General features: G+C 40.2%; 1 protein-coding gene across 1 annotated transcript; it reads right to left on the bottom strand.

Annotated features, from left to right (window-relative positions):
- Positions 1-34: 34 nt before the first annotated feature.
- On the bottom strand, positions 35-27,794 carry CFH (complement factor H). The gene is made up of 24 exons (XM_063165521.1): positions 27,593-27,794; positions 23,587-23,772; positions 21,739-21,844; positions 20,957-21,033; positions 19,175-19,369; positions 16,799-16,969; positions 15,180-15,359; positions 13,537-13,737; positions 12,115-12,285; positions 11,595-11,771; positions 10,537-10,713; positions 10,206-10,379; positions 8,853-9,035; positions 8,060-8,242; positions 7,374-7,556; positions 5,999-6,178; positions 5,395-5,601; positions 4,591-4,776; positions 3,597-3,773; positions 2,463-2,639; positions 1,808-1,990; positions 1,022-1,222; positions 568-762; positions 35-425 (listed from the first exon to the last, which is right to left on the bottom strand). Exons 1-24 carry the CDS (start codon positions 27,651-27,653, stop codon positions 406-408), a joined length of 3,951 nt encoding a protein of 1,316 aa, XP_063021591.1. The 5' UTR covers positions 27,654-27,794; the 3' UTR covers positions 35-405.

The following is a 27,794-nucleotide window of genomic DNA, read 5'->3' as shown; positions in this document are numbered from 1 at the left end:
AGAAGAAAGTAGGAATAGACAAGGCCAAATATGCTTTGTGTGCTGATAATCAAATTTAACTGTCATCTTTAATTCTTGCCTCAGTATGCCACCAAAGCCAGCCTGTTTTCAGGCCACAATTGTTAATGAAATAACAGTGAGATCAGGATAGAATGGATAAAATGTAAGCACAACCTTTTTCTGCATAAAATGTAAATACATTTACAAAACTAGATCTAATGTGGATAATATGCAAAGACAACGATCCAGTAATAAAAACAAGAACAAATTCCAAGACAGAACATTGGTTAAGCTGGAAACAAAGCACAGCAAAATGGGAAACACCAGGAAAAATTGAGCTCAAGTCAGGAGATTGGTTGAGGGCTCTGTCATTGCTGCAGCTGGGTTCTCTCACGTCATTTCCTTTTACCCAAACAACGACAATTCTGTGTAAAGAAAAAAAAAGGGGAAAAGGCATCAGTACCAATCCTGACAGACTCCAGGGGCTCCTCAGAGCAGTGAACAGGAAATTTCAGCAGAACTGCCTCCTACAGCCTGTGCCCCATGTCTTTGGCAGCAAGCACTTACCCTGACAGCGAGGATATGTAATCACTCCATCCAGGCACTGGGTGCTGAATCTCTCCCTCTGGGAAACCGGCCGGAAGTAGGGCTTGCACTCAAACACAACGGGGTCCCCTGAGACGTACTGAGGGCTTGACTGCCTGGCTGACTGCAACTGGATGTTGTTCTCTTCCATAGTGCTCCTATCCAGAATACAGTTGCCTGCAGAAAAATAATTCTGTTATTTGTCTGTAGATCTCACACTGAACAACTGATGCTCTGTTGGCACCCCCTGTGAGTGCCCCAAGTGCCCTTTCCCCAGCTCAGGTGTGCTGGGCAATGACTTCCTGAGGACACTGCCCCTCTATTCCTGCAGCTCCCACACCCTGGCTCACAGCCAGGAAAGCCAAGGGCTTTCTGCTTCCCTTCAGCACTAAAAATGCAACAACAGAGCAGCAAAGGCAAAGAGGGGATTACTTACTTCCCAGTGTGCACAATGGGTAGTTCAATGTCCCCTCCACACACTGGACTCTGAAGTTGGGACTACTTGGATGTTCCAAATATCCCGGTTTACAGCGGAACTCGATAAAGTCACCCGATGTGGAGTACAGTTTGGCTTGGCCACGCCATTTCAGCTCAATATTGTTTCTGTCCATATCTTCCTTTGATGCTGTACAGGCCACTTGAAAAAGTCAAGAGAAGAGTTGTCAGTACTTCATACAGACACACCACATGCTTTGCCCCTAGAGCCTATAGAAGTCCTTCACATCAAAGACGCTTCTAAGTGTGCTCTGACTCTCTGTTACTTGCAACAGAAAAGACATTCACATCCAAGCTAAAGGGGAAAAAAAAGCCTTGGGAGAAGCCTTGTCACACTGTCAGTCACGCAGGGCAAGAATGAAGCACAGGTGGGGAAGACACCAAACACCAATGAACTTCCCCATATATATTTTTGAGAGATTCCCTCCTTCCCTTCTGCTCTGTACTTCTAAATTTGTTTTCTCATCACAGAGGCACTCCTGGCTTTCCCCAGCACTGACATTCATTCAGACCCATCCTCCTGGCTCACAGCCTGCTGGGTGGAGCTGTGACCCCAGCCCACAAGCCGAATTTTAGCAGAAACTCCTTTGAGACAAAAGGAGGACACGCTGCCAATTTGCTCTGCCAGCATTTCGGTCCCAGCACCAGTGCTGCCCTCAGGGTCTCAGAAGAAGACAAGAGGAGCAGTCACACACCCTTTGGCCACCCGGCACATGCTTCAACCTACCCAGGCAAACTGGGGGGTCTGTCCACTGCCCATTGCGACAGGTGATTGTCGGAGATCCTTCCAGGATATAGAAATCTGGGCATTTGTACTCCACAGTATCACCTTCTTGATATTCTAGCAAGGGGAAGTGAAGAAGATCTCCACTTTGAATAACTGGAGGTGTGCCACATCTCCCAGCTTGTCCTGAAAGAAATTTCCCAATCAGAGAGGAAGTTCAGCTGCAGAGAAGGTCTGGTCAGAAATACCACCCACACTATCTTGGCACTACTTAGAGAAGCGGAGTAAAACAGAGAGAGAACCAAACAGCTGGCAGGAGCAAGAGTTTCTCATTTCTCCAAAGTTCAGGCTGACAACTGCCAGCTCACCCCCTCTGAGCACAGTTTAAGTGCTTGCAGCTGTCCGCAGGGTTTCTTCTTGTCCTGCATAAGGTGTGGCACTTGGCCCTCTTGAGTGAAGCCACCTGGGTACCTCACCTTGGTAAATTCACCCCATCTGAACAGAGACCTGGGGAATGGCCTGCCTTGTCCTGAGTGTGCCAGATCCATGGCAGCTGTGCACCGTGAGGGCACTGTGATGCTAAATGACAACGAGGTAGCTTCATGATGCTATCACTGACAGGAGGCTGAATGGAGAGAGAGAGACAGAGAGAAGTTACCTTTGCATGTTGGCAGCTCTGTCCAGGACCCATTTTTGCACACTACAGTAGAAGGCCCAGTCATCTTAAAATTTTTCCAGCACTGATAATTTGCACTCTCTCCAGGCATATACTTTGACTTTCTAATACCTTCAATGCTACCACCAGCAATTTGTGGAGGAGGATCACATCTCACATCTGAAAAAAACCATGGCTGGAGTCACCTTTCCAGTTATTAAGATGTTCATCTATACAACCACAAGTGAAAGGAATTAGCCTTGTTAAAATTTCTGTACAGATTTTCTGCCTCAGGTGGGTCAGAGGAGTTCACCATGGGGAAAGCAATGAGGTGTGGCAGTGGCAGCAGAACACTGTTTGGGACTCTCAGGAGATGTCAGGGTCAATGAGAGTTTCTAGAGAAAGCCAGTGTTTCTGTACTTATATACAAGAACCACACCAGCCTTGTCTTTCCCTGGGGAGCCCTGGCCTTCCTGGAAACCACAGGGGTAGCAGCCAAACAGATTCCCTGCTGGAGTGCAGAGCTCTCCAGTGGAGGGCTGGCCATGCTGCAGGAGCTTGTCAGCCTGTGCTGCTCAGGGCTGGGTAAGCACAGCCAGCTCCACGGAGCTGTGCTCACCCTGCAGCCACAGGTTGGAATGGGGGACTCTGGAGCATTCCTGAATGTTCCTTGTCACAGGAACAATCTTTTCACTTCCATGGCCCTAGCAGATGGTTTAGATCTGGGGCTCTGCTAGGCTCTGCATTGGCCAGAGTGGAGCACTGCAGAAGAAGAGCTGCTTCTCTGTCCTACTGCTGCTTCCATTCAGCTTCAAACACAAGAGAGAAGCCCTTAGGTGTGTGTCCACTGAAAGCCACTGAAGTGGTGGGCACTGGGGAAATACCAACAGCATACAGGAGAATGACAGAGCAGCACGTCTTAGGCCCTGCTGCTTCAGGAACATTTTTTGCTATTGAAAATATCCAGTATCTCTAGAAGCATCAAATTTAATTAAATTTCTGTGCAAGGAAGCAATAGCAAGTTCAAAGCTGGGGCAGCCAAAGAAAACAAGTAAAAAAGGCAAAGTCTTCAGAGTATTTCAATAGAGAACTGGTTGCCTTTACACTAACAGGCAAGGTGAAAGCACAGATTCCTACCTCTGCAAACTGGGGGTTCTGACCATTGACCATTTGAGCAAAGGATGTAATTTGCACCCGTCATCTGGAAGTTCCTTTCACACTGATAGTGCACCCTGGCCCCGGGCAGGTACCTCTCCTGAGGAGCGTCTGCCATGCGCGCGTCGGGGATCTCCGGCGCAGCTCCACAGGTGACATCTGCAGAGAGAGGAATTGCAGTGAGAGACACAAAAGCCACACAGCACGGCATTCCAGAGCTCCTGGTGGGCAACACAAAACTCACACAGCACTGCATTCCAGAGCCCCTGGTGGGCAACACAAAACTCACACAGCACTGCATTTCAGAGCTCCTGGTGGGCAACACAAAACTCACACAGCACTGCATTTCAGAGCTCCTGGTGGGCAACACAAAACTCACACAGCACTGCATTTCAGAGCTCCTGGTGAGCAAAAAGCACTCTGAGGAATGCACACCATTTTCTAAAGGTAGAAAAAGGTTTATTCTGATACATTATATGGTGTATTCTGCAATGCTTCAGCACCCAGTATTGTTTGCCTATAAAAACTAAAAAGAGAGGTCACAGAGATCAGCCAGCTGTGCTGCACAGCATCGTGTGCCACTAGTTTGGAAAGTGACACAATTTATTTACTATTTGAAGGTGCTTGTCAGCAACTGACATGCTAGTGATGTGAAAATAAGATCCATTGCCCCAGAGCTATCTGCTCCTTTGCAGCCAGGACGCTGGATTCCTCCCTAATGTCTGCCTGCTTGACTTCAAGAGAGCCAGGATTCAGCTACCAGCTCCAGCCCATGGGGAGATGATTGCTTTGCTAATCTACCCTGCTTGTTGTTTTCCAGAAGCCAGAAAAATAGGTGTGGTAGCAGCCCATTCAAAGCAAGTCACCTGTTGGCTCTATTGGCCTGACTCACCTGCATGCCCAAGTAAAAATTATCTTAATTCACAACATGAAATGCTAAGAAGGATCATGGATTACGTAGAAGTAGAACCCATACCTCTACAGAAGGGTGAAGTGGAAGGTGATGTCCAATTTCCCTTCCTGCAGAAAATTTCAGGGGAACCAACAATCTGGAACCCTGGACCACACTGGTAGCGAACTGTTTCACCAGGCTCATAAGATTCTTTCTTTCTGCCTTCAAACTGAGCATTGGCAACTTTTGGAACACTTCCACACGGCATTTCTGAAAAGATAACAGAAATCTGATGTGTGTGATACACATTGAAGAAGTGTACTTACTGCATTGAACAGGTGCTTTAGAGAGCTATTTCTAACATCAGCACAGTCATCTGCTAATAGTGGATTATATAATTATAATTAGTTAATAAATGTATAAAAGGTAGCATACAGAAGATTAAAGAAATCATTCCCCCAAATATACAGACTTCAGCTGCTGAAACACTCCAATTCTGTTTCTAAACATGCCAGAAAGTTTTACCGGAGGCCTTTGTCCCTTGCTACCCTGACGCGATTTCCAGCCCTGAGGCACCACAGCCACTTTTAGTCACCAGTGGACTCTGGAAAAGAGATCTTTGGATCAGGAGGATATGCCTAGGGCTCATCTGGGAGAGATATGAACTGAGCAAAGACTACAAGAATATGAAGGAATACTTAAAAACTAAGCTGTATTAAGGATGTCAGTTTTGCATCCAATCAGGATTTTTCTGAAGACATCCATGATGGAAGATTCCACAGCAAAATATGAAGTAGAAAAAGGCATTTTAATGATCAATCTCCAGTTTGCAATTCTTTCCAGTTAATTGCGAAATGTACTTCAAAAAAAAGTAATTTTTGATATTACCCAAACATGAAGGAGCTGCAGTCCAGTTTCCCATAGAGCAACTTCTCTCTGTCGGTCCATTTAACATGTATCCAGAACGACAAACATACTTAAGTCTAGCACCAGCCAGATACATTGTTTTCCCTTCTCTTTCAATTCTTAAGTTTGGATTTTCAAGCCTGGGAGCATCAGCATATTCTACAGATTCTGGTGGCAAACATGGTTTTTCTAAAAAACACAGACAACACAGAAAAACAATAATGCAAGAAAATCAATATTGCACCTGTAACTAAGTAATAAATAATTTACAGAATCGAGGACATTATTTAAGGCCTCCAGTCAAAACTGAGACTCTGTTAGGCAATATACTAAACAAAAAAATAAGCACACAGCTCTTCAGGGACTACCTGAAAATTGTATATGCCATCTCAGATAAGTCTGTGTAAATGAAAAAACTGCAGTTGTTTGCACCTTTTTAGCAACTTATGTTCTACTGCTTTCCTGCAGTTCCCTGTCCATGGAAATCTTAGGTAAGTTACAGCAGCCTCTCTTGCTCATGATGACTGCAGATGAGTAACACAGACATTCATAACAAATGATGGAAAAGAAATGTGCCAGTACTGACCCTCACAGTGAGGTGGTGATTGCCATTTCCCGTCTATACAGGTTATGTCCTTTGTACCGACAAGCTGGAAACCGACGGGACATGAAAAAAATGCTTTACTCCCAATCCTAAAGTTTCTTCCTGCTGTTGTCTGCTGAGTTCCAGGGACCTGAGGTGGAGGTGGGCATGCATTCTTCTCAGCTGAGGACACATATTAATGTTACAATAGAACAACAAAAAGTGTAGCAGTTCAGCAGAGATTACAACACAAACAACTAAACCAACACCGGTGCTAGATAACTCTAATAGCTATCTCAAGCTTTGATTAATACTATAATCATTTGGCTCTGCTTCAGAAACAGCAGAGTTGCCTTCAGCTGCTCATATGCTTTCAGAGTCATAGAAAAGACAGTCACAGTTGTCTACACCAAGCTAAGACGGAGTTTCTTGTAGTCGTTCCTTTCTTTCTCACACAGCTGCACACTCTTGTGTGCTTCTCCTGTTCCTCTCTCTATAATGAACTCCTTTAGGAAAATTGAACCAAAGTCTGGAGTTTTGTTTTTTCTTCAGACTAAGCTGATAGAGCTAAATGAGAAAGCTAAAAGAAAAGAAAAAAATAGGCTAAATTTTTTCCACTCCAAGAATGAAGGACTCTTTCTGCCAAAGGAAAGAAAAAGGGAGAGAATGAGGTAGATGTAGGACAGAGATCTGAGGAGTCTTTCAGAGCTTGGTTTCTTGCTTCTAGTGGTTCCAGAAAACTGAGGAAGGGACAGTGATTGCCATACTTTTCCCACTTTAAATGTGGTATAATCAAAGTGAGAAATGAGGTAATGGTTGTTTTACAATCACACTTTCTACAGACAATATCCTGTTCTGCCATGCATAAAGGCAGCCCTGAAGACATCGACCTTTGGTGTGTGACATATGGGCAGCCTCCTCTGGGTCTGTGCTTTTTCACTGGCCAACTCAGCTTTTTTCTCACAGTTTCACTAGGAGGGAGTTGGAAAATGGAGGGAAAAAATAGACAAGAAAAATTTTGAAGGTTTAGAGGAAATAAAGGAACTTTGACTGGAGCTTGAGCTACATGCTCTCTGTTTTGCATCGGGGTAAAGCCTTTTGAAGAATTAAGCTTAAACTTATCATTGCATCTTTTCTCACATCAGAAGTGCCAGCAACAACCATTCCAATTGTCAGAGTAGAGAGCATTATGTCTGCCTTACTAAAGTGGTGCATCTCTAAACCTAGTTACCTGCTCCAATGATGGCCACAATTACCCTTGATATAATCAAGTAAACCTTTCTATTTCAGCCTAAGGATACAGCAGTGCTAAGAATCCTTCATAATGAGCATTTATCATGCCCGCATCAAAAGAAATGGTCCAAATGTAAGAACACACCTGTACATGCAATCTCTGGTGTCCATCTCCCAGACACACAAGTTGCCTGTTTAACATTTTTATCATTTAATGAACATTTATAATGTATAACTTTTTGGAACCCAGTCTTCCTTCTTGACATGGAATAGTGGCCAGAGTACACCAGCAAAACATCCTCTGGAATTACACATTGAGGGAATGCATCTGAAAAAAAATAAAAAGAGCTTAAAAAATAGATTTAGATCCGACAATATATATAATGATGAAGATGTCATCATTTGTACAGAAGTTCCATGTGAACTTGAGGAAGAACTTTACTGGGTGGGTGCTTGAGCAGGGAGGTTGGACCAGCTGACCCACTGGGGCCCTTCCAACCTTACTCATTCTGTCACTCTGTGAGAAGGACTAATCCACATAAAAGCTTAACAAGTTGTGGCTATTAACATTACTTTTAATTCCTTTTAATAATTGACTTTTACCACTGGGCAAATGTCTATTTCTTTCCCTTTACAAAGCTGTAGGTGCAGAGTCTTTCCAGGATGAAGGACTTGCTTCCATTTAAAGGGAGTAAATTAAAACCACTCAGTTTTGATGCATTAAACTCTAGCATGTCTGGCTACATACTGATGGCTGAAGTCCATTTTGTAGTCAAATTTTGTATGCAACTATATTACACTCACATCGGAAATATTATGGAAACAGATTACCAGCACAAACAGGTAAAGGCTTCCATTCTCCATTAAGACATTTTATTTTCATTTGCTCAGTATTGTCAGAGCCTGGTTTACATGTACAAGTTACTTCATCCCCATGTGAATACTGGGCCTGGTCTGCCTGATGCAGAACAACATTCGGGATAGAGGAAGGTGAGTCACAGGGCATTTTGTCTTCTGTTGAAAAAAGAAAAAGTATTCCATAATAATACAGGAATCACATATCAATAGCTGAAAAAAACCCTTAAAATAACTATATTTGCATTTGGTGAACCAAACCTACACCCATTAATTGTAGCAACTAAATTTCAACACAGCTGGGGTATGTATATCTTTTAGCCAGTTTGCTAAATTGCTTTCCTGCCTTTTCCCTTCTTTTTCCAACACTGGCATGATCCACAGGTAGTTCCAGTTCACACTACAGAGTAAGGAAAACTTCAATTAATTCAAGTCACCTAAATCACTGGCTGTGATCAGTCAAAATTATAATTGATCGTACACCTGCACATTCATAATGTTTCAGTCAGAATTATTACAAGAACTGAAACCATTGTAGGGTCTCTTACAGGACTGCAGAGCTGTCACCTCTCCATGAGATCTGCAGTTCTGCTACAGCAGTAGTGACAGCACAAGGTAATGGCTTGTCATGCAATTTTATTTTATTATTTTCTTACTTTGAACAGAACATTACATCTGCTAATACATATTTTTAATTGTGAAAATATCTATGAGGTAATAGACTGCAGAGAATTACAGACTTGTCAGAAGTAAGAGCTGTGTAGCTTACCAATGCAAGAGGGAGGAGATGACCACTGTCCATCAACACATTCTATTTCCTTTGATCCAACCAACTTAAATTTGCTGTTACATTCATATTGCTTTGTGGCCCCATGCTGGTAATGTTCCACAGAGCCACCAACAATTGTCCCACTGGGAATTTCAGGGGGAGCTCCGCAGCCTTTGACATTCTCTGAAATCAAGAGATCAAGTCTATGCTCTGAACTCAGTACTTTCACCACAATTATATGTTAAGTGCAACATAAACCATATTGAATGTATCAATTAAAGTGAAGGAAAATCAGAGAAACAGGTTAAACAGGTGATTGATTTATGCCTTTGAATGTCTGGATTTGTGCTGGGCTGGAGATCACAAACAGATACATGTGACCAGGCTCACTCTTGTCTCTCACTTCCATGCACTGTCAATGCCTGCTCTGAGAAAAATGTTTGATAAAACTAACCCTGTTTTAAGGGAAAAAGTAAAAAAAGTGTAACAAGAATGGTAACTTCATTATTCTTGAAAGAAAATAAGAAAATTGATAATTCTGCAAGGAATAACCTATGTCCTAAAAATCACCCAGAAAAAAACCCCCAAAAAACAAACCCGAAACAAACACCACCACCACAACAACAAACACACACAAAACAAAACAAACAGACAAACAAACCCAAACAAAGCCCTCCATACACACTGTATATTAAAGGAATTCACTTTTGATGCAGTGAGTGGAACTCCTATTAAGGGAGCTTAAAATGTTCCTAGTTAAAGAGCCAAATATATGAAACAGACTTGCTTTTAAATGCAAAAGAGTGTGAGCAAAAAGGATGACAGAGTAAAAGTCACCAAAAAAGTGATTGAGTGGGAGGTCCCTTTTTTCTTTTAAGCTTTGTGAAAGCTGTTGAACCTCATGAAAGGGCTCAGCACCAGCACAAAAAGCTCTTCTCAGATGCCAGGAAGTTGTGTACTAAATTAAGAACACTAAGTAAAGGGATACATATTTTCCTGCTGTATGAATGTACTCATCCTACTATATGAAACTAAGAATTCCATGGGAAAATCCTTCACCAGGTTTCTTTTTTGGGTCCAGCTCTGTGTCACCTCCAAAGCCATTTTTTTCCTTCAATTTTATATGATCAGAAAAAAAAGAGCACAGGGTGCATTATCTGATAAGTATCAATATTAAAATGCCAAAACCAGGACCTTTGGAATACAGTAAGAGAGGACACTACTCAAATTAATCATTCCTATACTGCACATTATTTATGAAGTTGTGAACAAGTTTTCAACATTAAAGTCAATAACCTGATTAATATTTTGTGCAAGCCATTTACCAGCTCAGTTTCAGTATTGCAGAATTACCTTGACACACTGGTGGTGATGGAAACCATCCAAAGTGGTAGCACTGAGAAGAGGCAGGTCCCACCCTTATGAAGTTTTTTGCACAGGTAAATGTCACAACAGCTCCACTGTGGTATTTACCCTCTTTGGGAGAGAAATTCCCATCTCTCAATGGCAGCAGCATACATTCGATTTCTGTTGAGAAAAAATATTTTAACATATAGTGGACAACCTACAGAAAGTACATGAAATGCTACTGGTTACAACAAAACCAAAGAAAGCCTTAAAGAAAAAAAGGTTCACAGAGTATATACAGTGAGTGACAGTGATTAGCAAACACAAAAATATTCACCACGACACTCAGGTTCTGGACTCCATTCTCCATTTTTGCTACATGTTGTGGTATCAGTTGGCATGTTATTTGTAGTCCTGTATCCCTCCAAACATGAATACTCAATTGTATCTTCAGGCAGGAACACAGTTTTGTTTGTGTGGTGAATCAAAATGTTCTCTGGTGCTTTACATGATTCTGTAGAATAAAACAAAGTTAGTGAATTTAGTTATCCAGAAACACTGCCCTTTGGAAGTATCATCCCTGTAGGTATATTTGAAACATCAGTAATTCTACATTGTCTGAATATTATTGTAGAATATGCAGCATATTCACATATTATCTATTGTATTAATCTTCCAGAATTTGTCTAGAAGTAATTTTTAGGGTAAATATTTCATCCTTAGATTCAATTATTTCCTTTAGCCACATATTATTATCATTATCAGTATTGTCATTAATATAAGTTTAGGTGTCATAGCAAATGGTTTGTCCTGCTGTTCCCATAGTCAGTTGTGAGTCAGAAAAACGCCACAAAATCCTAGGTAAAGGCAGTCTGAAATAAAAGGACAAGATAAAACAGTAGCTAAAGTTGGTCAATATTATGACCAACATATAACAATACAAGATTAAGTCTCCAACTGTACGACAGCTGTGTTCAGGAGAGGAAGGAACTTTGAAATTATTAATTCTCTTAGTCTCTAGTTTTGTCACATTTAAATAAAGTTCTTGGTGGAATGCCTTGGTTCACAGATGTTGCTTCATAAACTGGGAGTAAATTTGGGCAAATGTACCTTGTATCAGGGAAGAACCACTGAAGAGGTCAGTGATTACCATTAACTCAGTGCTAAAGAAATCCAAGAAGATCCAGAAGGCCCTTTACATTTTCTATTTCTTGGAGTCTGAGAGAGGTTAATCTCTGGAGAATCAGCCCTCTATCTGAGTGTCCCTCTGCCCATTAAGAAACCTCTACAAGTCAAAGTGACAAATCTGTGAGGCCAGAGAACATCACAGAATATCATGCCCACAGGACACACTGGTGACAATGACAGGGAGCCCTGAAACCTTTAGCTACTCACTGATGCACTTTGGAGGTGGAGTCCAGCCACCCTCTTTGCACTGTGTGTGTCCTAATTCTTGTCCTTCTGGAGTCACAAACCCAGCGTGACATGCATACAGGATCTTCTCCTTTAAATTGAATGTTCTCTTATCCGAGTTCAAATAGCCATTCTCAACAATGATCTCCTGGCACTTTTCTGAAAGAAAGAGACAAGATTTCTTCCAAGTAAAGCACTGCCAAGCTACATGCATAAAAATCAGAGCAGAAGGATGACAGGAGAAGCAGCAGTAGGATTGAGAAAATTGTTTAATACATGGTCAACTGAATACATTTTTAATTCCATACATTGTTAATACATAATGCTTAATATGTTATTTAAATTAATGGAAGTCTTGGTTGGATGTTTCAGACCTATATTCTGAGAGAAAACTTCTGTAGTATGTTAAATCATTTTGTGAAGGAGAGTCTTCATTTTCAGAAATTACTGCTACAGCAAATAGTTTTAGCTAGAAACCTCACCAAAGTGTAAGCACACTCACTTTTACGGGTACACCTGGGAGGAGGTGCCCAGCCATTCCTGGTGCATGTGACCTCGTTGTGCTGAGCCTGGAAGTCGGGGTGGCAGGTGTATCGGATTCTGTCACCTTCCACGAAATAATTGTTCCCATATAGGAAATAACCGCCCGCCAGCTGTCCGGGGAAACATTGTTCTAAAGGAGGAAGGAAAGTACATTTAACCACAGAAGTTTCTACAGCAAGAACTGAGGGAAATGAATCCTTAAGAACTATTACTAACAAACAGGCCTTCAAGCACTTTTCTGTAGCCTTGTGTCACAAAAAGACACTCGTGTGCAAATCTGAATGAAACAGTGTTTTGTTTCAGTGCCTTGTGGTGAATGGACCACAAGATCAGAACTGGAAGTCACTACATAAAGTAACAAGAGGTGGCCTAGTAACCAAAAATCTCTTATTCATCGTTCACAAGCAAGGTTGGCTCACTTCAGTGCTTCTCACATCGGTTTGCTCTCGTTCGTCTCTAAAATGTTGGTGCACGCCCACAGTGAACTCCAGCATTTGCCTCCAGGAGATTTTATCATTCTGTGGAAATGTAGCAGCCTCTCAAACCAGCTCTAGAGATTTTAGCAACAGCTTAGCACGCTGGCTCTAAGGCCTCCTGTCCCCAAGAACGCAGACATAAGGCAGATGGCTGAAGAGATGTTATACTGTGTTATCTGAGTGCCTGCTCCTTTCCTCCAGGCAGGGCTCCACTCATCTCCTGCACTGAGCACCACTCCACTGAGGGCAATGAGGAAAGAGCAACCTTTTGTAGTCCACTTTTGTGCCCTACCAGTAGGTAGGTACTTTGCTGTGACTGAAGATGTGTGAGAGGAGGCCTCATCTCGCTGCTTTAGATTAATTTTAAGTCCAATTAATTTTAAATCGGAGTCAGTGTATCTGGTTCTCTTGCTGTTACCATGATCCATTTCAGCTTATTGCAAAAGTGTGACACCTTTTCAGCTCTAAAATTCAGTTTTCCAAAGGAACCATGCAATGCTTTTTAGAGAAGATGAAGACTAAGTGCCAAAGTGCCCAAGCCACAGAAGGGAGAATATATTTACGTGGAGTAGAAACTTTGTGTGTGCAGCAGTGGTGCAGATGAAAGTATATACTTTCATATTACCAGAAGCCAGAGAAGAGGAAGGTTTATATATATTTCTTAGTCTTATGAATATTTTCAGGAGTAAGCAATCTTCAAAATCCAAAAGCATGATATCTGAGTGTCCCCAGGTGACATTTTGTGCTCTGCAGATAGGAAGACAGTCTGGGTGCAGTTCCACGGGTCCCCTAAAGCAGTTTGACTTTCAGCAACGGTTTTGTCTTGTGTTCCATCAGAACAAGTTCTGCTGCAAAGATCTTTGATAATTAACCCAGAATTGAGTATATAGTGGAAATGTACTTACTCAGACATTTTGGCTCTGGAAACCAGCCCCTTTCAGTACAGGTAATTCGAACCCAGTCACGTCCAGTGGGGGTTGAATAGCCATTGAGGCAGCGGTAATCTACAGTCTGTCCCAATCTTTTTGGAAAGTATCTGTTTCTATAGTACTCATCATAATAACTTAATTGGCCATTTTCTATAGGTGGGTAGTCACACGGCTTCCCTTGAAACAGAATGGAACAGCAACAATATCAACACATGCACAATAAAAAGCTCAGGACACAACTCAGATTCAGCTTCATCATCTGAGTATTTTCAGAAATGGACAGAACCAGGACTGCACACCCTGGAAGATGGTAAGGAGTGCAGGAACAACCACACTCTGCTCCTGGGGTCTTTGCCTACAGCTGTGTTACTTCCCTCCATTCCATTGCAACCAGCAGAAATCCAGTCAGCACTCTCTGCAGAATCCTGAGGGTGATTTGTGAGACCAAAGGTTAGTATTCATTGTACAGTGAGATGGCACTGGAGAGGGTCTCGATTAAATTTACTATTCTGACCATAGAGGGAGCCCAGTCATCTGGCTCAGATATAGAAACTGAACTGTGAGCTCTTAACACTGAGATGACTCCTGCCACCTCCATTTATAACTTTTGGGCTCCTGCACCTAAGGCTCTTCCTGACTCTTTTCATTTTTATTTTAAAGCTGCAGCATTTTAATTTTCTTCTCTTGGTTCCACAAAATAACTGATCCTTTCCAGGGAAAAGTCCAGGATAGAAGGAGGAGAGTCTCAGAAACTTCCATTCAAGTTTAGCCAGGCTCCTCCCAAATGTTCTGAACCAGAGTCTACATGCCAGGGCAGAGCAGACCATTCAGTTGTTAGTGAAGTGGGGTCAGAATGACACCTGAATTTTAGAACCCGACTGATAAGAGAAAACTCAGATACTAAAAGAACATGTTTCAGAAATAGCTCTAATCATCTTATCCAAAGGTTCCTTTACAAGACTGATTTCATCAGGGCTTCTCTCACATTTGAAGTTTTATTTTCAGTGACCAAAGATGAAAGAGTGTTAAATTTTGAAACTACCCGATAATTTATATATTTGGTTTTTTTATACTCTGCCTACTGGGCAAAACTGTCATTGCAGTTATGGGAAGTTTAACCCAAGAAATAACTCATCAACCATCAAGAATCCCTTGCTTCATTATCTGACAGGCTATAAAATAGATAAAATCCTGTGACTGTCCATAACATCAAATTACAAGTAAAAATCTAGAGCTATGATACTAGAAGGAAAGGTATTTTCCAATCATTACCTGTAGTTTGGCTACTTTAAACTCCCCATGTCCTCTAACCCTGACTGGGATGCTATTCCTCAGGTGGAGCACAAACCTTCCTGACAGTGACCTGACTGTAGCCCATTTTAACAGATTTGCAAATACAGTAAGAGGTAATATGTGTGTTAATAAACACAATGTAAATCTGGATTACACCATTGTTTTTACAGGTGATTTTTCTAAACCATCAAATTAAGCTTTACAGTACAAAGAAAAAAATAAGCAACTATCATATTTAATGCTCCTCAAATTTTGCTCTTAACTTATTTTCTCTGAGATACTTCCAACAATTCCACATTGTAACTTTACTGATGAGAGCTACTTACGGACACAAGCTGGTTCAGGCACCCAGCCATTCTTGGTGCATTCAGCTGTGCTTCTGCCAGTTATTGCTTTAAAATGAAACCCATCATCACACTCTATTGTGATTGTATTACCCACTGTGTACTTGTCTTTTTGAGGTATAAAGTTCCCAGAGGAAATTACTGGAGGAGAGCATACAATTTCTAAATAAAAACAGGAAAAAAATAAGAATATGTTTAAATGTATTGCATAAGTTCTTGTTTCCATACTATATTGGCCATAACTGTATAAAATTGTTAAAAAAGGTGTTTCTTAGAAGCGTGTGGTTCTGTAAGAGAAGAGTGATAGCTGTTACTGATGTCATGTTAATTAGAAGATTAAAACTTAATTGCAAACAGAATGGTTAGAGAAAGAACTGGAAGCCATCAAACCAAACCTAATTTTTTCCTTTAGATCTGCAGCTGGGTTTTGCTGGGCTTGTTTATGGACACTGTCCCAAAGGAGGACAATTTCACTGGTAAGTCCTAAATGCAGAAATAATTATACTTGACTAGGAACTGATCATTCAAAGGTTGTGTGATTAAGATTAGTGTCCTTCAGTGACACTGGAAGTACTTCAACAACTGGAAAAGGTCAAGAATATTATTCTAAAAACTCAAGACACCTTCATGCTCAAAGAAGTCAGGCTAACAGATTTATAAACTCCTGTCTTTTGGGGTTTTGTGTCTTCTTCGAGTTCAGAAAATATCACCAGCACCCCGAGGGCTGGGAGGGGATGACTGTAAGGTAACCACAGGTTGGTGCTGCTGTGCTGTGGGGGTGGGTGAATCAGTTTTCATGCACGCCCTGTTGAATCCTCTAGGTCTAGAGATAAACCCAGTAGGATCCAGAACCATTGTCTGAGTACACCTCAAGTAACAGAGCCCAGCATATGAGTGTCCTTTTGTTTGGCACTCCTTCAAAGCAGTATGTTGTCAAACTGTTGGCAATGCATATTAACTAATGACATTACTAATCTTGAATCAGAAAGGTCAAAAACTGAGTGGGTTCCAAGACTGACAACAAGTCTTTATTTCTAAAGGAGTCTTTCTGGAAGAAGTCCCAGGAAGGTGGGTGGTGCATAAAATCCTATCATGTTGCCCTGTTGCGAACATTTTTTTTCCCAGTTTGAAGATTTTGGCAATTTCTTGAAGAAAATTCAAGGCACTGATAAATTCTTCAAAATTTCATGAAACTATTTCAGTTGGGATATGACATGCATATACAGAGATTTAAATACAGCCTTTAAGTGCTGTAATTGAAGCAAAATGCATGACCCATAGGGCTGCTGTCAAACAGGACTAGCCTCAGGAATTATGGATTTGTCACATGAACTGCTCAGAAGGCATTTGAGAGTTAAAAAACAATAGAGACCTTTAGCATTGTAAATATATGAATTTGTAGAGATTCACAAGATTCTGGTTTTGCTCCTGCTCCTCATGGAAAACTCTTATTCAGTTCTTTGGGCCCCTCAGCACTTAATGCTTCCAGTTTTCATGGACATTGGATGTGGATGGATTATTTTGTCGTGAATGAACTTTTTAATCTCTAAAATTAATTCCAAACCCAACTAAAGAGCAAAACTATTTTAGGGAAGACTGACCAGTGCAATAGGGAGGTGGATTCCATCCTGATGCAGTGCACAGTGCATCTGCTTTGTTCCCATATTTGTATCCTTCTTTACAGAAAAACTGCATTAGCTCATTTTCCTTGTAAGACTTCCTTGGAGAACGGACATATCCATGAAGGATTTCTGGCACATCACAGTTAATTTCTGAAATTGAAACAGACAAAAATACACATATTTTAATTTTTAGTTGCTCAGGATAAATTTCTATTAAAATAAAACTTAGGTTGGTTTTTTTTTTGTTTGGTTTGTTTGGGTTTTTTTTTGGTTTTTTTTGGGGGGGGTGTAGGGGGTTAATTTGAATTCACAAAAACTTTTGCATTTGGAAGCTGTTTGGAACTTATTTGAGCATTTATTTGATTCTGAGTTCCAGGTGGAAAATATGGTGTAGCACAGCTTCAATTGCAAATTGGTTCATGAGACAGATTTCAGGGCTTTGATTTGTACTTTAATGGATTTAGAATCAAGAGATAAGGCAGAAGACATTGCAAAATAAGACATTAGGCTAGCTGAAATTTAGGATTTTCTATTTTTCAGATAATTTCTTTGTAATTTCCAACAAACCTATTGTGGTCTCAGAGCCAGTAGACTATTAGTTAAATCAAGACATCAAAAGGAGAAAAGAATTTAAAGTATCTGAAAATTGACACTAGAATTCTTGATATCTATAAGAAAACATCAATGTTCCCAGTTCCTTGCCAAACCAAATAAAACCACCATGATCTTGCAGTTTCCTAAAAATGCATTCATAAAGCCAGAAGATATTCAATGTTTTGTTTCTGAGGTCACAGAACAGGACACCAAAGAGTTAGGATTCTTTTACTAAATTTACTTTGTGTTTAAAATGAAATACTGCTCATGAGAATGGTCGTTGTTTAATGAAATTCACTATATTCTGGAAATGTTACAAGCATAATTTTTAATTCTACTTCAGGCTGTACAAAAAACAGTAAATGGGGGTTTCTAAGCAGCAAAAAGCAGTACTGGAATTGTGAACAAGCCATAAATATATTTGCCATCCTGACATGTGTATTCTGCTCTTCTAAACACATACTTCATGATCAAATAACATAGAAATAATCTAAGAAACTTGATGTTCTGAATATTTAAGTGTTGGTTGCCATAATCTTCCTGGGACTCATTCTCATACCCTGACAATCCAATCCCATCCATTCTTTTTTCAGAAACTGGGAGGAATAATCCCATCCACCAGTGCCAGTTGCAGGCAGGGCAGTGTGGGATTGACTGGCTGAAAAGCAGTTTTGCAGAAAAAAAAAGCTGGTGGTCCTGATGGACAGGTTGGACAGGGGCCAGCAATGGGCCCTTGCAGCAAAGAAAACACTCTTGGCTCCACTGGGAAAAGTGCTGCCAGCGGGCCAAAGGAGGGGATGCTGCCCCTCTCCATCTCTGCAGGGCAGAACTCCCAGCAGAGGAAAGATCAGGACATAGTGGAGCAGATCCAGTGAGGGACAGGAGGATAATTAAGGAATTGGAAAAACTGACAGGTAGAGAGAGGTTGAAGAGATCTGGAGTAAGGAAAGCTTGGGGGAGGAGGGCAATCTGTTTTACATGAGTAAATTCCTGGCTTCAGTGGGGCAGGCAGAAGCAAAGGTGATGGAACTGGACCTTCCTCACTGGCCACCAGCCATACAGCGAGAAGCAATGGGCACCAAATGAAACACAGGAAATGCCACTGCTAAGTTTTCACTAAAGACAGTTCAACCACTGCAGTGGGTTACCCAGGGAAACTCTGCATCTCCATCCTTGGAGATATCCAAAGCTGACTGAACATGTTTTTGAGCAACTTGCCCCAGCTAATTGCTTTGAGGGACCTTCAGAAGTCCCACACCACCTCACTGATTCTGGGGTTCTGTAAAAACTAAACACAAACCTTCCAACTTTTCCAAACACATTAGTGTGAGGAAAGAAAAATCTAACTTTTTTTTTTATTCTATGTACCCTAAGAATTAAAATCCTACTTGTTAACTAAACTTGGTTTACACAGATTCAAAGTTGTTTCTGATTACTTTAGTTAAATCAACACTGAACTGGTTGACTCTTATGCAGACATATCAAAGAATTTGTGTGCAGCCTGGCAAAATATACAGCTTGTAGGAAAAATATGGAACAAACAGATGCTCTATTATCCTTATATTAGTATCCAATACTATTATATTTCTCTTTCTTATCCTACTTTTTCATATATGCACTGGAGCTTGTTTACAGACACACAAAGCTTAGTTGCTGTGAGAGAAAGTGAAAACTTTGTGGCTTCCCATACAGTGGCCATGATTTAGGAGTCTGGGAGAACAAAGCATCTTAATGACACATAGTCAATAGTGTTCTTTTTACCTTTGCACTGAGGCACATCGCTGCTCCATTCTCCATTAGCAGAGCAAACAATTTCTTTAGCTCCAACAAGCTTGTATTTTGCATTGCATTCAAAATTTACAACCTGGCCAAAGGAATATTCTTGGCCTAGCTCAAATGCACCAGTCATAATTATCCTTCCATTTTCAGGTTCTTGTACAGGTAAACACTTTATCACTGGAAAAAAAAAACCACAAGGAAAGGAAAAAAAGTAATTTTGAGGTCTGTAAAATAAGCTGTCACACAAAAAAGTTAAAATACAGAAAAATCACTGTAATTTCTTTACACATATAAAAAAGATAAGACAGAGCATCCACTGAATTAGATGATCTCACCCAACCTAAATTATGGTTAGCTGAGCCTTGACTGACACCATTAAAATTTGCCAAAAGCAGTTGACTTCGCTTAGAGTTGTGCCAAACTGAGTTTGCTATGGACAGTTTGCTATCTGGAACAGTGCTGAATTACACACTGCCTACAACAGTGTGTAATTAGCTAAAATTCTAATTCAGTTCAGTTATTACTAAAAATTCTCATTAAGGATATCAGAGCAATTATGTTACTAAAGTAAACAAACACATTGGCAGACATTAATTACAGCTCTTGTATCTCCCAATTATGTACCTGCAGAAAAAGAATTAACTTATCTCATCAGATATGTCCTATTAAGGGGGGAAATGACTATCAAAGCTCATTCTTAGATGGATATGGATACCACTGAGCAGGTACAAAAGTGGATTTTGTTTTGTTTACCAAAGCTGCTTCTCTCTGACATTTGCCATCTTAGAAGTCATCTGCCTTTTCCATGAGCTCATATTCTGTCTCATAGGTTCTTCACATTTAGGGCACTCTACAAATTCATTCTTTCTTTAATTCAGTGAAAACTCAACCGTGACAGAAATAACTTAGGAGGACTTTGAAACTGAAGTATCTTGATGAGACATGACAAAAATGTTGGAAACCCTTGCTCCATATGGTGCAGACAGACCTCAATACCTAAGTGTGAGTGCCCTCAAAATCCACTAAACTAAACACAAAGTATCTAAATCCACAGAAATATTAAACCACAGACAAGCTCTTGTCAAGATATCTACTTTTATTTGCTCTTAGAGACCCTTTCCTGACATCAGATGCTTAACCCAAACAAAAATGTCACTGCTGCCCACATATGTTAAAATAAAGCAGTTAAAAATTATCCTTGTGAAGAGCAGGAACCTTATTTTCATGATCATACAGGCTTGAAACCGGTGAAAAGGTTTCTAAAACCAGAATCTGAGCCATCCAGCCTATTAAGTCTTGATGTCTGTGTCCCCCTTGCTCTCACTCTGGCTTACTGAATGTCTTCCTCATTAGTATGCTAATAGGGAGACCTTAACAAAATCTTAATGCTTAGGATGTTCACAAGGATGGAGGAGGAAAGTAGCTAAAAAACACACAAGCCTTCACACTGGCTTGAAACTCATCATCCCAAATGCCATTGGCAACCATGTTTTGTAGGCAGCTCCTCTGTCAGGGCTTTTGGGGGAGAGCTTTAAGCCTGTCTGGAAGTGACAGGACTCCACTTTGGGAAGGGTTTTTGACAAAAGCTAAAAAGAGCTAAAGACTAAAAGAGCTGAGAAGTCACTGTAAGAGCTTCTCTGCTGCCTAACTTGACTTTAAACATAGGTGAATTAATACTAGTAAAGCAATCACAGACTATTTTAGATAGCATCAGACAGATAAAAAGACAATTTAACACAGAATTTAATGTCAAACTCCATTTACCTTCACAGTGAGGGATGTCATTGCTCCATCCATCTGCCTGACACTCACGGTAATTCCTTTGGCTGAGCATCTGGTACCTTACCAAATAAAAGGCAAAAAAATGCTAAAATACACTTTCATTATGTGACAGAAACAACAGTGCTGCTGTTTTTGAAGCAGAGGAAGATGGCTTCAGGTGTTCCAGCACAGAATAACCAAAATGTGACAGCACTGAGTAGCTTTTTACCTGCATTTTTCCTATGTGCTGTCTTTTGTTTGCACATGGAAAAAATATAAAATCAAATCAGAGAGTAGGAAGGAATAAGGAAGAAGGCTTCTTCATTACAGAGATAGCAAGCTTTGGCTACATAACAAATGCACTCAGAGGAAGGACAGCTACTCTGAAAAGACAGTGAGGAACTGAAGGGATTAAGGAGAATATTGATTTTTGGAACTCTCTTGTGGAACTCGGGCTAGATTCCAGTAACATAACAACTGCAAAACCATGGCTAAAGCACTGTACCAAAGCTGATTTGCTTTTCAGGAGGAAAATACCCAGACACAAGCACAATAATACCATGTATTTGACTTGCTGCAGTTTTCAGTGGAGAAGATAGAGAATTTCTTTCAAGCATTTAGTGAAGACACGTGAGTCTGCCAGAAATATCTTCCTTCAAACATTTTTACAACATGTAAGTAAGCATTAAATATTAATAAACTGTATTACAGAGAATAAATGTATAACTGACAGTATAATTAACACCTTATGTTAATTCTCATACATTGAATTAAATGAGTATTACCCATCATTACATCTGTACTCAACTCTGGCACCAAAAACAAATTCAGTTCCACTGGTAAGTTCAAAGAAACCAAAGTCAGTGTCTCCAGGATGTCCACAGGGCTTATCTGGTTGAAAAAAAAAAAAATAAAAAAGGGAAAAAGCCTTACTTACACCCTACATAGAAAAGTGAAAATGAGAAAGACAGCATTTTTCCAGTGATTAGTAGTGAGTATGGTCTTTAGGGGTTTCAAAAATTCAGAAATGTTCAGCAGAAGTTTGATTAACATCTCCTTTTTATCACTATTTTCATAGTTTTTCAATGATAACATACTAGAGTATGCTTATTCAAAAAAAAAAACAAACAAAACCAACCTACCTGCAACAAACCCCAAACCACAAATCAGGATGTTTTATTCCTTTAAAAAGGCTGAACTCATATTCATTTTTATGGCAATTTTGATACTATTTGTAACACCAAAGCCTCCAGTAGAGAATCCAAATCAGAAATGAAATTTCCTGAATTCTGTTGGGGACTGTGCTGAGTGAAGTAGGGTGACCAAAGGCACAGGAGTTATTTTTGGTCCTTAGTGCCTGCTGCTCAAAGCTCCCCACAGGACTTTCCTTATGGCCTGGCCCTAGCTTTTTGCTTTGGATTCCCAAAAGAGTGGAAAAGATGGACACTCTCACTCATCCTCTTCTGATCTCATGACATGGACTGCAAAATAAACTGCATAGCTGAAACCTATTACCCCTCCTCAGCAGAAATCTTTCCTGATTCTTGTCAAGCAAGGCAATTTAATTCTTGGGGCCTACCAACATCCTCCGTTTTTACCAACGAAGATGTGTTTGAGCAGGCCCCAAAGCTGCTGCAGGGGGATTCAGAGGAAATGGCAGCTCCTGATCAGTGTTTGTGTCCCTGTCCTGCCGAGGGACCCCCAGGATGAGCAGAGCATCCCCTCCTCTCCCCAGGCGCTCCGTGCCGGTGGCAGCCCTGCTCACTGGGTGGCAGCATTTGCTAAAACATCCTGCAAACCAGATTCTGGAAGGGCTCTGTTCACTCACCGCTGACACAACGAAATCTGAACACTGAGACAGAGACTCGGTCAAAAATGTAAAAAAAGCTATTAGTGACTTAATAATTCTTACTCATGGTGTGTATTAATCTCTCTCTGAACACCCAGGACTTATATTCTCAAACCAAATATTCATATTGTACTAGTAAAAATGTTGTATGTTAGATACACTATCATAACCCCTTGTTTCTAAAATTCCTTTGTGTTCAAAGCTCATTTATTACAGAAAAGAAGTATCTACTCACTAATGATAACAAACTTCAATTTCTTCAATAATGAATTCTGTATGAGAGTGTGTGATACTTGAAAACTCTCAGCACAGTACGCTAGAGATAATAAATAGCAGCTCTCATCCTAATTGTGAATTACAGCTTAAAAGAAAAGGCAGGGAAAATAATTTCCCACTTGCAAGAAATTATATCTTTCATAGAAATAGTTGAATAATCTGTCTCTTGACTCACATTCAGAAGCCAAGTTTGTGCTTTATCCTGCTTAGACTAAAAATTTTTGAAAGCAAGCTTCTAAGAACTTAATAATTGATTTTAATAATGCAAATTGGGTTAGTAAGGCTGGTCTAGAATAAGATCTTCTGTAAAGAAAAAAAAAATCCTTTGATCGGAAGAAAAGGAACTTAAAAGAAGTTCCCTTATGCACATATCCTTTTTAAGGTGGTATTTTAAAGAGTGCAGAAACAAGTAATTTATGAGTAAAGGTACAATTTCACATAGACATCACTGGCAAGGCATATGGTCTGCCAGATCAAATGTCTGCAGATGTTTTGCACAAATACTTACTTCTGCATTCTGTCCCTGGACTCAGCTCCTTCCACACTCCATCAATGCACCGAAACCCAACTCGCCCAACTTTTACATATCCAGGCCGACAATTGTAAATTGCTTGGGTCCCATGGGGATAGGGAGGCTTGTCCCAGGTTTTAGTAGGCACTTCTTTTACTCTCCTAGGAGGAGGTCCTTCACAAGCTAGAAATTTTAAATAAAAACATTGGTGACTGAAGTATGTGCTACAAACACCAAAACAATCTTGCAATAGGAAATGTAGCAAGAAATCCTGGGGCCATTTGTGATGAGTGTTTGCTATTGAATCAGCACAAAATAGGAAAGTGACAAGGATCTACATTTTGTAGGAATGTGACTAGACATTTAGGAGGACACAGGAATAGCCAGGTGCCAAGGAACCATCCAAGAGAGTGATGGCTCATGGAACAGATTTTACTTACACAGCCTGCAGGGAGATCAGTGCCCTGGCTCTGACTGCAGACACGTCCTGCCCTTCCATCTGCAGCAGCTGCTCCAGGCCTGTCCTTCCACTGCCACAGAGAACAACTCGGGGCACTCTGCAGTCTCCTTTCAAACTATTTTCTTCTCCACCCACCACCACCTTTACTGACATTATTTCACACGTCATTTGATTATGTTCTGCCAAACCTTCTCTCACCTTTACATTGCCTAAACTTTCTCTCCAGGCTCAGATCACCTGATATTCCAAAACTTATTTCCTCTTGTTCCTTACTTACAAGTTCCTTGTTACACAATATAATTAATTCTGGGTGTTCACTCTGACCTTCAGCTTCCAAGCATAGTTTGGGGAGTGGATGGTGGTGTCTGGTATTTCTTATTAGCTCAGTATTATACAGTCCTTGCCCAAAAGCTCCTTTCTGGGCCTCCTTCAGTGCACATGAAATGTACAGCCATGCCCATATGAACCACAACAAAGGAACCTGAATTTATTTTATTAAGAAGTTCCTCAACAGCTTGAGAATGAGCAAAGTCTGACGAAAGAGGAAAGAAGCAAATGTTGGCAAACTGTTAACGAAAAATTAAATGATTTTGTCAAGAAATAATTGCCCTAATTTCAGTGACTAATTTTCAGGGCTTGGGTGACTGAAATGTACACATTTTGGAAGATGAAGTTTCACCCAGAGTAACGGTCTCTGAACAGCCTAGCTAATTAAATGTAATGAACTCTTGTTTTCCATCTGAACATGAAAGGTGAGCATTCATCAGGAATAAATAAAACAAGCCCCGAGGAATAAAGCCTTGGAAAAGGAATGAAATCTCTGTATAGAAAGTAAATAGGAGAAGAAATGTCCACCAGGGAAGGAAATCCTTTGGTAAGTAGATGCATTACTCAGCAGAGACCTGGCACAGGTGTCCTCTCCCCAGTTCAGCTGCAAGTTCATGGGCTTCAGAAAGCAGCAGCATCCTCACTGAAACCTTCCTATGGGTTTCCCAGGTGCTGCCTGGAAATAGGACTGGGGGAAAAAATCTTTGGGATCTTTCCTTTGTGAGGGATGTGGAGTTAAAGCTCACTGAACTGCACTGCAGAGATGGCACCACACATTAAGCAGCTGATGTGGAAGAAGGTGTATTTTATCTTCTCATTTTGTGTTAGAAACCCCAAAGTCTGGAAAGTGAGCTTTACTTGAGTTTACAGACACATTGTTGAGAACTCATTTGCTGTATTTCAGTCAGGGGAGTACCAACCAAATTAGAGGCATAATTTTATAAAATGGTTTTTAAAATGGGGAAAAAAAGATTTTTGCAAAGAAAAAAACCACATTATTTGAAACTGTAATGAAATAATGGTAATTTTGAGCTTTAATAACTTTAGTTTGGCTCTTTTAAGGAGCCAGAAGAATTAGACAAGCTTTGACAATACTGCTGATGTGCTAAATGAAGAGTGTGCCCACACCCATTTTTTCCAATTACTTTGATAAATATTCTCCCTCCTATGAATGATTACATCTGAATAAAAATTATTGTTTCTGTGCACTAGAGGGTACTAGGCTTCTCTAAAAAACATAGGAGAGGCTTTTTTTAGCAAGAAAAGACAGACTCAAATTCTAACATTTTTTGCAAAATGTAGGAATAAGCAAAATGAACAGGAATCCTCTAGCTGGTTCTTTCAAATGTGTTAAAAATTGTTAGTTTACCCAAAAAGTTCTTTTCAATGGCAAGAAAAAGAATGTTTCTAACTCCACATATTTCTAATTATTCCTTGTTTGAATTAGCACTTTCAGTTTGCAAGCTGAGAGCGCACACTGAACCATAATTTAAAAACAGGTTATTGAGTACAGTGAGAGCTTCTCTATTCCTCCCTCTGAATTATATAATATATTTATTGCCTGCTGTGCAGAATGCAGCCTCTTAACTCTTCCTTGCTTACATTAAACCCCCCTGCCCCCAATTTAAGATAATCTCTTTAGTCTCTTCACCATTACTAAGATTTGCTGGATCTCGCTGGGTTTTATCTCAACTCTTCCCCACTCCTGCCCTGATGTTAAACTATGAGTGACCATCAAGTGTCAGAGTATGTGTATGTGAGTCTATACATATGTATGTATGTGTGTGTGTGTGTGTCTGTGTGTCTGTGTGTGTGTGCACTTTCTTAGTGGCTTGAGGTGAAGAAATCTGCTGGCAGGTTGTACTTCAAACTTATATTAATTCCACCATGCACTCACCAATACCAGATTAAATATTAAAAATACCATACTATATTAAAAAGCACGCACAGAATGGATACCTTCAAATTCCTTACTGACAGACAGGAGAGCTGGAATTACTCATTCAGTATTTACATGTGACTTGACCTCAGTTAGAAATAGCTCAAGCTGCTTTTTTGCCAACAATATTCTGTAGCAGCTTCTACAAAGTGCAAGCACAATTACAAATCCAGGTGCAAATGGCTTCCAGTCCTTGTGCAAAACCCAGCTCTCAGAAGACTTTCCACAACTCTCACAGACTTTCAGCATGAAGCTTAAACAAGAATCCTGCATGACCCATGGTAATAGCTGTCCCGGGTAAATCAAATTTTGCTGCATTCATATTTTTTTCCAATCTCCCTGACCTAAATAAAGCATTGTGAAAACAAAGTGCAAATTCAGGCAAACTTTAGTTTCAAATTCCAGGACTTTTCTGCACTTCTTTGCAAAAAAATGAGACTATTAGTTGCTTTGAGGCAATATTTATTTATATTTAATTAAGATAGGACATTGTTTTAATTTTCTGATTTTTCAGTTTTTCAAAGTGAAATCCATTGGATCTTTGTGATTAATAAGGTCTTCATAACTTTCAACTGAAATGAAAACCAGCCTGAACTGAGCAAAGACATTGCAGCTCAAAACCACACAGCACTCTCTGCACAACACTCTATGCCAAGAAACTCAGATATAAAGCAAACAAATTAAATAACTAAGGATAAAAAATATAAAAACAAACAAAGAAAAATACACTGAAGAGAGAAACAGAAAAGACCAGATGTTTCTGAAAAGATACATAGAATACTAGCTACCTCTTCAAACATGAAAAAAGCATACCTGGATATATTTATCTCCTTTCCTAGACTAAAACCAGTCGGTCAATAGATATATTAGAAGTTTTTCAGTCAATGTAGTAATCATTCATCCTCCTCAGATCATCTTACAGGTTATTCCAGACAGAAAATAATATTCTATAAATATGCATTTCTACTTTAATCTACCAGTTGCTTCCTGGATTTAGATATTAGAATAATTAGCAAACATAATTAACAGAAAATCAGTTGTCTGGCTCCAGTTTATAGTGACATAAAGCATTTGAAAAGTTGCGCAACAGATTAATAACAGCAAAATAAATAAGTGAAAAAAATCCTATAACAGGACACTAAATACTAAACGTACTAAAAGCTGCCAGAAGAAATGTCAATTATTGTCAGAAGTTCATGAGAAAAACCTACAAAGCCTTTGCATATTGCTTTAGTAACCACCTTCACACACACTCTAAGAGAGCAGTTGAAGCTTACCTCTTTGTGCAGCACAATGCATCCAACACACGAGCAGAGCTGCATAGCCCAGGAACGACATTCTAGAGATTCAAACCCTCAGCAAACACATCCAGTATTGCAGCCTACTTTTTTATTCATTACTTTGTGCTATTTCCACTGCTTTTTTACTTAACTGGTCCATGGACCGACCTTGCAAAACATTTATACTCTGATTTCAGCA

This window comes from Melospiza melodia, chromosome 11, assembly GCF_035770615.1.
Source record: "Melospiza melodia melodia isolate bMelMel2 chromosome 11, bMelMel2.pri, whole genome shotgun sequence".
NCBI lineage: Eukaryota > Metazoa > Chordata > Aves > Passeriformes > Passerellidae > Melospiza > Melospiza melodia.
Note: the sequence above shows the minus strand (reverse complement) of the source record. Positions and strands in the feature narration are given on the sequence as shown.